This window comes from Gadus macrocephalus, chromosome 20, assembly GCF_031168955.1.
Source record: "Gadus macrocephalus chromosome 20, ASM3116895v1".
Taxonomy (NCBI): Eukaryota; Metazoa; Chordata; class Actinopteri; order Gadiformes; family Gadidae; genus Gadus; species Gadus macrocephalus.
Genome location: NC_082401.1, coordinates 440,733 through 454,912, shown reverse-complemented (window position 1 = coordinate 454,912; position 14,180 = coordinate 440,733). Strand labels below are relative to the sequence as shown.

General features: G+C 41.1%; 2 protein-coding genes and 1 long non-coding RNA gene across 3 annotated transcripts in view; 2 read left to right on the top strand and 1 right to left on the bottom strand.

Moving 5' to 3' along the window:
• Nucleotides 1-186: 186 nt before the first annotated feature.
• The window catches only part of LOC132448861 (uncharacterized), a 332,340-nt gene continuing 318,346 nt past the window's right edge, over nucleotides 187-14,180 (top strand). The window contains exon 1 of the mRNA XM_060040408.1: nucleotides 187-1,020. The gene's annotated coding sequence lies outside the window, so the exon portion shown is untranslated. The remainder of the gene's footprint in view (nucleotides 1,021-14,180) is intronic.
• LOC132448832 (uncharacterized) lies at nucleotides 6,584-7,025 on the top strand. The gene is made up of 3 exons (XR_009523441.1): nucleotides 6,584-6,605; nucleotides 6,683-6,742; nucleotides 6,826-7,025. It is a non-coding gene; the product is annotated as an uncharacterized LOC132448832 (long non-coding RNA).
• LOC132449036 (putative nuclease HARBI1) lies at nucleotides 7,365-8,965 on the bottom strand. The gene is given in 5 exon segments (XM_060040616.1): nucleotides 7,365-7,812; nucleotides 7,887-7,938; nucleotides 7,940-8,002; nucleotides 8,096-8,208; nucleotides 8,310-8,965. Coding segments are annotated over 5 exon segments (1,032 nt in total). The 5' UTR covers nucleotides 8,740-8,965; the 3' UTR covers nucleotides 7,365-7,438.

The following is a 14,180-nucleotide window of genomic DNA, read 5'->3' as shown; positions in this document are numbered from 1 at the left end:
CACTTTATGAGGTTTTCTAACATAAATATTAGTTCCCCTAGTCTGCCTATGGTCCCCCAGTGGCTAAAACTTGCGTTTGGTGTAAAACGAGCACTAGCTGTTCTGCTCGCCTTTAAAAAAACGGAGGCTCAAGCGCGCTGATTCGGAATGTCTTTAGGTATGTCGTCACAAAGCATCCTCCCCTTACTCTGCCTGGCCCGCCCAGAGACGTTGGCCCGCCAATGAGACACGACCGTGCGAGCGCCACATGTGTGTGTGTGAATACACACACTGTAATGCAAGTGTTTCTTGTCGGTTCTTTGACGTCTCTTGTATTTCCACAACGAGACTGTAGTGGGGGTTATCTCAGCCATGGTTGAGAAGGAATTGGGGGAAAGGAACTTTGGCTTTGACTCACTGAAGTACATGAACTGCGACATGCCGCCGGTTGCGAGGCACCACCGCCCGGCAGCGGGCAGCGGGCAGCAGGCAGCGCGCGGTTCAGTCTACTTCAGATTGATGAGAAAGTGGAAGAACCAGAGACGTCGCAGAACCCCACAAAGTCGTTTGTGATTCATAATATCGTCTGGAGGCGCACACAGCTTTTGGCCGTGATAATATGTATTGTATGATATAGATATTAGGGATGGGCGTGAGGAATCGATTACTCGAGTACTCCTCGTTACAAATGAACTCGGTTGCTGGACAGGCAAACTCGAGTTTGCATATACACACACAAACAACGTTTTCTGAAGCAAAAGTATGAATTTTCTGTGCGGCGCGCCGGTGCCACTATTACATGCCGTGGGCACAAAGCAAATGAAATGTATCAAATTTCTGTGTGGCGCGTGCCGTGCCGTGTGCAGGCACGCCAGAATTCAAAAAGTTAAGAGATGGTGGTTAAAGCAAAGCGCAGCGAAGAATTGAAATACTTTAAAGTAATAGGAGATCATAAGTTAAAATGTAAAATATGTCAAGCGAAATCGAGCTACCAGAGTACTACAAGTACTATGCGGCAACATATGCTCCTGAAACACAACGGTGAGTTCGGGAAAGCAGACCCGCAGCTACCAAGTGTGTCGGCTATTTTCACCGCCGCAAGACGCAGCTGTAATCCCAGACATGTAGAGAAGATCACAACGCTGAGTATTTTTTTAGTTCATTTGCTGCCGTTTTATTTGCAGCTTTAAATTATTTGCAATGGTTAGGCTACTTGTTTCGTTTTTGTTTTTTTTAAACCGTTCAACGTGATTTAAATTGTGAGACGCATATTTATTTTTGTAAGGAAAATGTGTTTTGAACGTTTGCAAAAATAAATAATGAATACTCTGATAACTCTGACTGTTTTGATGGAGAATAAGCATTACATGTTCGGTTGGTAATATTGCCGTTCATCATAAGGCCTATTCCTGCTGCAGATGCGTTGCATTCTAAAAATAGATTTGATTAAACGAGTACTTGATTAATATATGTTATATGATATAGATATCTATGTAGGCTATATGATAATATTTAGATGTAGAGCTCCAGGACTCCCGTGTGTTCTAGAATATTTACAGAACACGGCTAAAGGCTGTGTGCGCCTTGCCATTGCGATACATCCACTGTAAACAGAGCGCATGATACCGTGGCTGCAAGCTGCTCAGGGCCACACCCCCACCCTCCTCCTTGACCCGCCTCGCTCCTCCTCATTTGCATTATAGCTACAGACACCAAAACAGCGCATTTGGGGGAAGCTCAATGCGCGACTGGCTCGGAGTGGCTGTAACTCTGCACCACGGCTGAATTTCGGGAAAGTCTTTGAATACTGTGTTAGTTGCCCACTAATACCTATATTAAAGAATACATAAAATAGCATGTCATGGGACCTTTAAACTGCATCAGGCCAGCTCTAATGCAGAGGAAATGACAGTTAAAAGATTTACAGGCAACTTATTCTGAACGTGGTTGCTTTGTGACTGAGATATGTTGATATATTGAACAATGCTTTTCAGAGTTTTCATACGTATGGAGATCTGTTTGCTGAAACATGGAAAGCCTTCTCAGACTATGACATCATCCATCTTAAGACCTACGATTCAAAGCGGGTAAATACACATCTGCTAGAGTTCTTTTAAACTATTTTAGTGATTCAGAGCTACTGGTCACGTTTATATAATGGGGAATAATGCTTAAAAAAGTATAATGACATTTTAATCAATGAGCTCGTGATTGTTATTGTAACACTTCAATATTAGTGTGGCTACTGGAACAACTATCTACTTTCTGAGTTATATCATTTATTATGTTTTTTTTGTAAAAGAAAATGCACAGTTGACTTCCTATTCATAGCACACAGAGAAACATTTGCTAATCATCCTGTTTCCTAACTTTACAACACTCCTCTGGTAAGTTACCAGAAAGGGAGAGAGAGACAGAGATATTCAGAATGACTTGCATGTCTACATTTATATGGATACAGGGAATGTTGTCATTTATCACTTTTGTTTTGAACCCAGTAACCCAGGATTTGTGTTACTTCTATATCAAACACAATTTATCAGACTGCTTTCTTCCTTGTTTCAGGCCATTGTTTTCTTTGTCCATAAACAGGCAATTTTCGGGACAAACTGTTTATGCAATGTATTTAAAACCCCCGACTACTGGTCATGTCATTTAAAGGTTAATTCCAAGGTTTTTTGTGCAAAGCTGACATCTTTAGAATGTGTGAAGGCCTAGGGCACCCACCTTGAGCTTTGAAATATTGATTGCTAGGGTTTAAAGGGGAGGCTCATTATTGCTGCCTCCAGTTGAGTCATGTTTAGAGACATAGTGCATGTATTCATAGAATTGGTGTGAGGGGGAAGTAAAACATATCTGGGATTGAATCGGTGAGCATGGGGCTAATAGTGTGGCTGCAGACTCAGCTGTCAGGCCCCCACTGTATTAGGTGTTCCCCAGGATTCCTCTGACGACAAACCCAGTCTCACTATGGGAGGGAGAGCCAAGCATACATCAGTAAATATGTGATGTATATTCAATGAGGTAAAGGACACATTGTATGTCCTTTACCTTATCAAGCTCACCAGCCACAGCTGCTTCTTTCCCCACAATTAAGCCACTCCCCCCTTCACGTCAGCATCCTGACCAGATTCTGTCTCTGAAAACATTTGTTAAGGTATAGGTGTTGAGCTAACAATGTAATGTGTTCCGGTTTGACTCACAATCCAGACATCTGTCTATAAATGAATATAATGAGGCTTGTGCTTATGTTCCAGATCTCTGAGTGTCACACGGAGGGGATGTTGAGGGCCTTCTCCCAGCATGTCCTCCATCGCCTTCACATCCCCCAGGACGGGCCATAGGTAGGGGGGTGAGGGGGTAATGTTGTGTTCTCTAACCAGGAATCGAACCTGGACCGCGGCGGTGAGTGCGCCGAATCCTAACCACTAGACCACCAGGGAACTGTCGTCACACTAAACAATGTTACATTGAGAAAGCAAGTTTTTTAACAGCTAAATTATGTTGAAAATGTCATATTCTTAACGCTGTAAAGATTTAACATGGATGTCTACTTTTTTTCGTCATTCAACATGCCGTTGAATGCACGGACATTGGTTGACAACAGTGGTTCGTATTTGATTCGCTTGGACTTCACCTATAATTAATGTTGTGTTCCCCAACCGGTAATCGAACCCGGGACGCGGCGGTGAGTGCGCCGAATCCAAACCACTAGACCACCAGGGAGCTGTAGTATTGAATAACAATGTGACTTTCAGAAGGCTGGTTTTTAACAGCTAAATTATGTTATCTATTTCATATTCTTCACATTTCGCAGTCAGAGGGTAACATGGATTTCGGCTTTTATTGATTATTCACTTTGCCGTTGCATACTTTGATATCACTTAACACAGTGGTTCGTAAATGATTTGCTTGGACATCACTAATAATAAAGTGTTCCCTGACCGTGAATCGAACCCGGGCCACGTTGGTGAGAGCACCGAATCCTAACCACTAGACCACCAGGGAACTGTGGTCACACTAAACAATGTTACATTGAGAAAGCAAGTTTTTTAACAGCTAAATTATGTTGAAAATGACATATTCTTGACATTTCACTGTAAAGATTTTACATGGATGTCTACTTTTTTTCGTTATTCAACTTGCCGTTGAATACTTGGACATTGGTTGATAACAGTGGTTCTTGTTTGATTAGCTTGGACTTCACCAATAATGTTGTGATCCCTAACCGGGAATCGAACCCCGGCCGCGGTGGTGAGAACGCCGAATCCTAACCACTAGACCACCAGGGAGCTGTAGTATCAAATAACGATGTGACTTTGAGAAGGCTGGTTTTTAACAGCTAAATTATGTTAACTATTTCATGTTCTTGACATTTGACAGTCATTGGGTAACATGGAATTTGGCTTTTATTGATTATTCACTTTGCCGTTGCAAACCTCTGATATCACTTAAGACAGTGTAAATGATATGCGTGGACATCACTATTCATTATGTATTCCCTAACCGGGAATCGAACCCGGGCCACGGCGGTGAGAGCTCCGAATCCTAACCACTAGACCACCAGGGAACTGTAGTAACAATGAACAATGTTACATTGAGAAAGCAAGTTTTTTAACGGCTAAATTATATTGCAAATGTCATATTCTTGACGCTGTACAGATTTAACATGAATGTCTACTTTTTTTCATTATTCAACATATTTGAATGCACGGACATTGGTTGACAACAGTGGTTAGTATTTGATTTGCTTGGACATCACCTACGTAATTTTGTTCCCTAACCGGGAATCAAACCCGGGCCACGTCGGTGAGAGCGCCGAATCCTAACCACTAGACCACCAGAGGCCTGTTTCAGATAGCTGGTTTAACATACTCTGAGTTTAATCCTGCGCTCTGAGTTGGTTGACTCAGAGTTCAGGGTTGAAAAGCAACTCTGGGTTTTCGGTTTCAGAACAGGTGATCAGCGTTGGCTTAATCAACTCTCAGTGTGTTCACGCTGGGTTGGGGGCGTGCCTGTTGACTATAAAGAGCCATCATCAATGGATCTCTGATAACATGATCAAACATGGACCAAAAACGTAGATCCAGTTACTTTTCAGCCACGGAATTGGAAATATTAATGCACGCATATGCCGAGCAGGTACACATTTTCACCAAAAAAAGCAATACCGCCGCGGCAGCGAGAGCACGAGAGAGAGCTTGGCAGGAAATAGCCGAACAAGTCAATGCGTGAGTAAAATAAAATAGTAAAATAAAATAAGAGGAAAGTTTAATATCTTCCACTTATTTTTTTTTTTATTTTTTTTTTTATTTAACCTTTATTTCACCAGGAAGGTCCCATTGAGTTACAGTAACTCTTCTCACAGGGAGTCCTGGCCAAGACAGGCAGCAGAAAAGAAGTTGTAGAATTTGCACAAGGCCACACACACACACACACACAAACAAAGTACACCACAATTGACACTATAATGCTAAAATTACACTTCATAACAGGCTATATAAAAACAAGCTAATACATACAGCTAAAAAAAAATATATTACAAATAAATAAAAGGCATCAGGTTAAAAACAGTTGCAGTGTTCTTTTAGAGCTGATTGTAACATGTTTTTAAAGGTACTGAGTGGTGGGAGTGATTCCAGCTTTAGAGTGGCTTGAAGTTCATTCCAGACCTTTGGTGCATATGATGAGAAAGCTGTTGTACCCAGTTGTGTTCTTGTTAGTGGTGTGGTTAATAACATATATTCTGATGACCTTGTTTTGTAAACACTGTTATTCAATATGTAAATTGTGTGTGTGTCAATTTACACAGGAACAAACCGAGTTGCCCCAAGAGGACTTGGCAGCAAATGAAAATGAAGTATAAAAATATAGTTCAAACAGGTAAACTAATGTTTAATTGAAATCAAATCAATTGTGCTGTTTTGCCTGCTCTACCTAATTTAACAGCTATATTCAACATGTGATGGGCCTATATTTAAGCAGTAAATGTAAGTAGTACATTTCTCAGCCACCCCAACACTGCCAATATTTAATAGGATTTAGATATATTAGAAGGCTACTCCTAGGCAGTATGTATGTATGTATGTATGTATGTATGTATGTATGTATGTATGTATGTATGTATGTATGTATGTATGTATGTATGTATGTATGTATGTATGTATGTATGTATGTATGTATGTATGTATGTATGTATGTATGTATGTATGTATGTATGTATGTGTCTTCAAAATAGCGCTTACTGAATATTAGGGTAACATTTTCCTCCATGTTAGCAAATCTAAAAAAAGCAGAGGCCCGGAAGACTGGAGGGGGTCCACCACCTGCAGCCCTCACAGTGGCTGAGGAGATGGCCCTCAGCCAACAGAGTATGTGTCCTGTGGCTGAGGGCATCCCTGGAGGGAGCTCCTCTGATCCCCCCACCCCCCAGGATAGAAGTGCCTTTATCAGAGGTGGGTTATTCAAAATAATTAAATATGTACACGCAACCCAGCGCGTTGCAAATTAGATGGGGCAATATTCTGGCTCAAGTAATAATTTCACTGTCTAATCATCTTCTTCCAGTTACTGATGGCGTCATCAACTTACTGGAACCAGATGACCTCACCAACCTCCATGCAATTGTAACAATTCTTCACCTTCCACAGATTATGAATAATGTCTTGATAATTGCTGAACCCAACTGTTAATGTCATTACAGGAAGATGATGGAGAAACATTGTCTGCGGCATTTGAAAGGGAAGAGGAAAGGCCTATTGAGGTTAACACCTTTTAAAAATAACATCTAAAAGTTGATGATAGCGTTGTACAATTTAAAACTGACATCTTCTTTCTCTCAAACAGGATGAAATCGAATTCAATGAGAGGCCATCCACTTCTAGCTCTACTTCACAGCTTACCTCTGTAAGATTCTCCCTGGAATTATAATGAAACGCTGTACTTGGCACTGTGAAATCCAATGTCATCTTTTGCATTCCTATAGCTTCCAGTCAAAGAGCTCTATAAAATCTATCTGGGAAAACAAATAAACAAAGCAGACTTAGAAATGGGCCACATAAGGCAAAAGATGCAAAAGGATGCTTTTTGAGATCCAAATTTTGGAACACAAGTTAAAGATGGGTGAGGTACAAACTGGGATACTGTTTCCTGCTCCAAAAACATACCCAATATGAATGACCTTTTTTTTTTTGTGCTTTCAGGAAATTAAGAAATACTCATAAAAAGTAGATTGTCTTTATTAGAACACGGGCTGTGGTGGGACAAGTTATTTTGTTGAACAGTGTCACCCCCTACCAGAGGCTGGGTCTGTCACACAAGTTTACTATCATACAAACTTGACCTTGGGTGTCTTGAAAGGTGCCTCTAAATTAAATTTATTATTATTATACAGGAAGGCGAAATAATGCCAAAGAAAACATTTCGGAAATAATAAAATACATTTAACTACATAGAAAACTCAAACAAAATGATTTTGGCAGAGTCTTTCTCTAACCACCCTTCCGTCCTGTGGATCCATGGCATGGTTTGGGTTTATGTGCTGCTCATCTGCAACTGCAGGTGGGCAATTTTCCCCTCTCAAAATCGCGATGTTGTGTAGAACCACATATGCAATTATTATATCACATGCCCTTTCTGGTGTGACTCGCAGCATTTGGAGGCACTGGAATCTTGCCTTCAGGATCCCGAACGTGTTTTCGACCCTGGCTCTCGTCCTCATATGCGCCAGGTTGTAGCGCTGCTGTGGTCCTGGCACGGGATCGGCATACGGGGTCAGAAGGCAAGGCTGGCAGGGGTACCCTCTGTCACCTAAAACATGACCGTCGAACTCTCCTACGATACAGGTGAAATATTAATCATCTGAACAAATATGGATTATAAATCCTTCAAATATAGGCTTAACTCACCACAGGCAAAGCGAGTGCTCAGATTTGACTCCCGAAATATGCGTGCGTCATGCACGCACAGACCCCGGCCACTTTGCCTCCACTTGGGTGATGATATTTCTGGCATCACATACAACCTTCAAATTGCAGAGGAGTATAATTAGATACAGAGGCTGTTTTGTTAAGTATCTTTAATTTAAAATGATGAAGGTCTAGGCCTTCACCTGTACCTGCACATTGATGCTGTGGAAGGACTTCCTATCAACATAGTCTCCTTCATTCACTGAAGGAGGTTTAATAGGAATATGAGTTCCATCGATGCATCCGATGACACCCGGAAAATCTAGAACATTACAAATTAATTAATTTAATTAAATTGTGCACATTATTTATTAAATTAAAACGTTCCAAGAAACAAATAGGCTACATTGTTGCTACTGTTACCTGCAATTCTGTAGAACTCTTCCTTGATTGTTCGTATAGGTCGGTGACTTGGAAACATCACAAACGTGTAAAGAAAACGTTTCAGTGCCAAAGTCACATTTCTGACAGACCGACACACGGTTGCCTTTGAAATGTGCTCGGCGTCACCGACGTAAAGAAAGCTGCCGTTTGCAAAAAAACGGAGTGCCACACAAATAATTTGTATTGAACCTAAAGCATGCCCCCGGTGCGTTTGACAGTTAACATGGGGGCTGAGAAGGTGGTCTAAATAAATGATAGATTGAGCTGAAAAACGATAGCGCTCGTGAAGAAAATTATCAGGAAAAGAAAGAATATCCAACCGGGGTCTTAATAATCGTTCCTCACAGAGATTCCTTCTGAGGATCGCAGCCTCTACGTCCACGGGCTCTCTTAGAAAAGGACATGCCATTTCTAACACTTCCTTCTGTCGGAGAGCTGCCTTCAGCCTTATAGACAACAAACTCAGAGTAGGTCTAACCACCTCCCGAGCAGGTTAGGTACACGGCGTATGTTGCCGCAGCAACTAACTCTCGGTTGCGCTGAACCTGCTACCTGAAACGGAAAACCCAGAGTTTCCACTAACTCAGAGCGAACAAACTCGGGGTTGCCTCAAAACCAGCTACCTGAAACAGGCCTCAGGGAGCTGTAGTATTGAATAACAATGTGACTTTCAGAAGGCTGGTTTTTAACAGCTAAATTATGTTATCTATTTCATATTCTTGACATTTCGCAGTAATAGGGTAACATGGATATAGGCTTTTATTGATTATTCACTGAACCCGGGCCCCGGCGGTGAGAGCAACGAATCCTAACCACTAGACCACCAGGGAACTGTAGTCACAATAAACAATGTTACATCTCGAAAGCAAGTTTTTTAACAGCTACATTTTTTTGAAAATGTCATATTCTTGACATTTCGCTGTAAAGATTTAACATGGACGTCAACTTTTTATCGTTATTCAACTTGACGTTGAATACTTGGACATTGGTTGATAACAGTGTTTCGTATTTGATTAGCTTGGACTTAACCTATACTGTTGTGTTCCCTAACCGGGAAACGAACCCGGGCCGCGGCGGTGAGAGCACCGAATCCTAACCTCTAGACCAGGGCTATTCAACCTCCTTAACAAGTGGGCCAAAAAGGAAAACCGCTGGTGGTTCATGGGCCACACATACAAAACTTATAATGTCAATTAATCGATCAAGTAATCGATACCTCACGCCCATCCCTAGTTCATACGTTGTAAGGCCAATCCTGAGACACTTATGCAGCTTCTCACTGGTCATGGAGCATGAACCCTTGTTTTTTCATATGAGAAAACTGGCAGCAAACAAGCCGTGATTTGAGTTGTAGTGCCTCTTCACCTTGTATTCCTTCATCATGGAAATGGCTTTGTTGCACACTAAACACACCGGTTTACTACTTGTGGCGGATGGCAAAGTAAATAAATATTTTTCAGTCCAAATCGTTTTGAATTGGCGTTTTTCAACATCAACCTTACGTTTTTTGGCTTGGAAAGAGACATCTTGGAGCTTTTGTTAGCCTTGCTAAAGTGAGTTTCTCCGTGGTCCGCAAGCATCAAATGCAAAGTGAGCTTGATTGAGGCAATGGCAGATGTAGACAGAGCGGGTGTAATCCTGTTGCCGTAGCATACTTTGCGTTTATTGGCTGGTCATATATATTACACACGCAAACCTGATTTGCAGGCAACAATTTTCCTTTTTTTTTTAGGTCTGCAGGCAACCTCTTGCGGGCCATAAAATAAATAAGAAGGGCCGTATTCGGCCCGCGGGCCGCTAGTTGAATAGGCCTGCTCTAGACCACCAGGGAACTGTTGTCACAATAAACAATGTTACATTGAGAAAGCAAGTTTATTAACAGCTAAATTATGTTGAAAATGTCATATTCTTGACGCTGTAAAGATTTAACATGGATGTCTACTTTTTTTCGTCAACATATTTGAATGAACGGACATTGGTTGACAACAGTGGTTAGTATTTGAATTGCTTGGACATCACCTAAGTAATTTTGTTCCCTAACCGGGAATCAAACCCGGGCCACGGCGGTGAGAGCGCCAAATCCTAACCACTAGACCACCAGGGAGCTGTAGTATTGAATAACAATGTGACTTTCAGAAGGCTGGTTTTTAACAGCTAAATTATGTTATCTATTTCATATTCTTGACATTTCGCAGTAATAGGGTAACATGGACATAGGCTTTTATTGATAATTCACTTTGCCGTTGCATACTTTGCTATCACTTAACACAGTGGTTCGTAAATGATTTGCTTGAACATCACTAATAATTAAGTGTTCCCTAACCGGGAATCAAACTCGGGCCACGGCGGTGAGAGCACCGAATCCTAACCACTAGACCACCAGGGAACAGGAGTCACAATAAACAATGTTACATCTCGAAAGCAAGTTTTTTAACAGCTAAATTTTATTGAAAATGTCATATTCTTGACATTTCGCTGCAAAGATTTAACATGGACGTCAACTTTTAAACGTGAATCAACTTGACATTGAATACTTGGACATTGGTTGATAACAGTGGTTCGTATTTGATTAGCTTGGACTTAACCTATACTGTTGTGTTCCCTAACCGAGAATCGAACCCGGGCAGCGGCGGTGAGAGCACTGAATCCTAACCTCTAGACCACCAGGGAATTGTTGTCACAATAAACAATGTTACATTGAGAAAGCAAGTTTTTTAACAGCTAAATTATGTTGAAAATGTCATATTCTTGAGGCTGCAAAGATTTAACATGGATGTCTACTTTGTTTCGTCATTCAACATGCAGTTGAATGCACGGACATTGGTTGACAACAGTGGTTCGTATTTGATTAGCTTGGACTTCACCTATAACTAATGTTGTGTTCCCCAACCGGGAATCTAACCCGGGCCGCTGCGGTGAGAGCGTCGAATCCTAACCACTAGACCACCAGGGAGCTGTAGTATTGAATAACAATGTGACTTTCAGAAGGCTGGTTTTTAACAGCTAAATTATGTTATCTATTTCATATTCTTGACATTTCGCAGTCATAGGGTAACATGGATTTCGGCTTTTATTGATTATTCACTTTGCCGTTGCATACTTTGATATCGCTTAACACAGTGGTTCGTAAATGATTTGCTTGGACATCACTAATAATAAAGTGTTCCCTGACCGGGAATCGAAACCGAGCCGCGGCGGTGAGAGCACCGAATCCTAACCACTAGACCACCAGGGAACTGTAGTCACACTAAACAATGTTACATTGAGAAAGCAAGTTTTTTAACAGCGAAATTATGTTGAAAATGTCATATTCTTGACATTTCGCTGGAAAGATTTAACATAGACGTCAACTTTTTATCGTTATTCAACTTGACGTTGAATACTTGGACATTGGTTGATAACAGTGGTTCGTATTTGATTAGCTTGGACTTAACCTATACTGTTGTGTTCCCTAACCGGGAATCGAACCTGGGCCGCGGCGGTGAGAGCGCCGAATCCTAACCACTAGACCACCAGGGAGCAGTAGTATCAAATAACGATGTGACTTTGAGAAGGCTGGTTTTTAACAGCTAAATTATGTTATCTATTTCATGTTCTTGACATTTGACAGTCATCGGGTAACATGGATTTCGGCTTTCATTGATTATTCACTTTGCCGTTGCATACCTTTGATATCACTTAACACAGTGGTTCGTAAATGATTTGCTTGGACATCACTAATTATTATGTGTTCCCTAACCGGGAAACAAACCCCGGCCACGGCGGTGAGAGCGCCGAATCCTAACCACTAGACCACCAGGGAACTGTACTCACAATAAACAATGTTACATTGAGAAAGCAAGTTTTTTAACAGCTAAATTATGGTGAAAATTACATATTCTTGACATTTCGCTGTAAAGATTTAACATGTACGACAACTTTTTATCTTTATTCAACTTGACGTTGAATACTTGGACATTGGTTGATAACAGTGGTTCGTATTTGATTAGCTTGCACTTAACCGATACTTTTGTGTTCCCAAACCGGGAATCGAACCCAGGCCGCGGCGGTGAGAGCACCGAATCCTAACCTCTAGACCACCAGGGAACTGTTATCACAATAAACAATGTTACATTGAGAAAGCAAGTTTTTTAACAGCTAAATTATGTTGAAAATGTCATATTCTTGACGCTGTAAAGATTTAACATAAATGTCTACTTTTTTTCGTCATTCAACATGCCGTTGAATGCACGGACATTGGTTGACAACAGTGGTTCGTATTTGATTAGCTTAGACTTCACCTATAACTAATGTTGTGTTCCCCAACCGGCAATCGATCCCGGGACGCGGCAGTGAGTGCACCGAATCCAAACCACTAGACCACCAAGGAGCTGTAGTATTGAATAACAATGTGACTTTCAGAAGGCTGGTTTTTAACAGCTAAATTATGTTATCTATTTCATATTCTTGACATTTCGCAGTCATAGGGAAACATGGATTTCGGCTTTTATTGATTATTCACTTTGCCGTTGCATACTTTGATATCGCTTAACACAGTGGTTCGTAAATGATTTGCTTGGACATCACTAATAATAAAGTGTTCCCTGACCGGGAATCGAAACCGAGCCGCGGCGGTGAGAGCACCGAATCCTAACCACTAGACCACCAGGGAACTGTAGTCACACTAAACAATGTTACATTGAGAAAGCAAGTTTTTTAACAGTGAAATTATGTTGAAAATGTCATATTCTTGATATTTCGCTGGAAAGATTTAACATAGACGTCAACTTTTTATCGTTATTCAACTTGACGTTGAATACTTGGACATTGGTTGATAACAGTGGTTTGTATTTGATTAGCTTGGACTTAACCTATACTGTTGTGTTCCCTAACCGGGAATCGAACCTGGGCCGCGGCGGTGAGAGCACCGAATCCTAACCTCTAGACCACCAGGGAACTGTGTTCACAATAAACAATGTTACGTTGAGAAAGCAAGTTTTTTAACAGCTAAATTATGTTGAAAATGTCATATTCTTGACGCTGTAAAGATTTAACATGGAAGTCAACTTTTTATCGTTATTCAACTTGACGTTGAATACTTGGACAATGGTTGATAATAGTGGTTCGTATTTGATTAGCTTGCACTTAACCTATACTGTTGTGTTCCCAAAGCGGGAATAGAACCCGGGCCGCGGCGGTGAGAGCACCGAATCCTAACCTCTAGACCACCAGGGAACTGTTATCACAATAAACAATGTTACATTGAGAAAGCAAGTTTTTTAACAGCTAAATTATGTTGAAAATGTCATATTCTTGACGCTGTAAAGATTTAACATGGATGTCTACTTTTTTTCATCATTCAACATGCCGTTGAATGCACGGACATTGGTTGACAACAGTCGTTCGTATTTGATTAGCTTGGACTTCACCTATAACTAATGTTGTGTTCCCCAACCGGGAATCGAACCCGGGACACGTCGGTGAGTGCGCCGAATCAAAACCACAAGACCACCAGGGAGCTGTAGTATTGAATAACAATGTGACTTGCAGAAGGCTGGTTTTTAACAGCTAAATTAAGTTATCTATATCATATTCTTGACATTTCGCAGTCATAAGGTAACATGGATTTCGGCTTTTATTGATTATTCACTTTGCCGTTGCATACTTTGATATCGCTTAACACAGTGGTTCGTAAATGATTTGCTTGGACATCACTCATAATTATGTGTTCCCAAACCGGGAATCAAACCCGGGCCACGGCGGTGAGAGCACCAAATCCGAACCACTAGACCACCAGGGAACTGTAGTCACAATGAACAATGTTACATTGGGAAAGCAAGTTTTTTAACAGCTAAATTTGATTGAAAATGT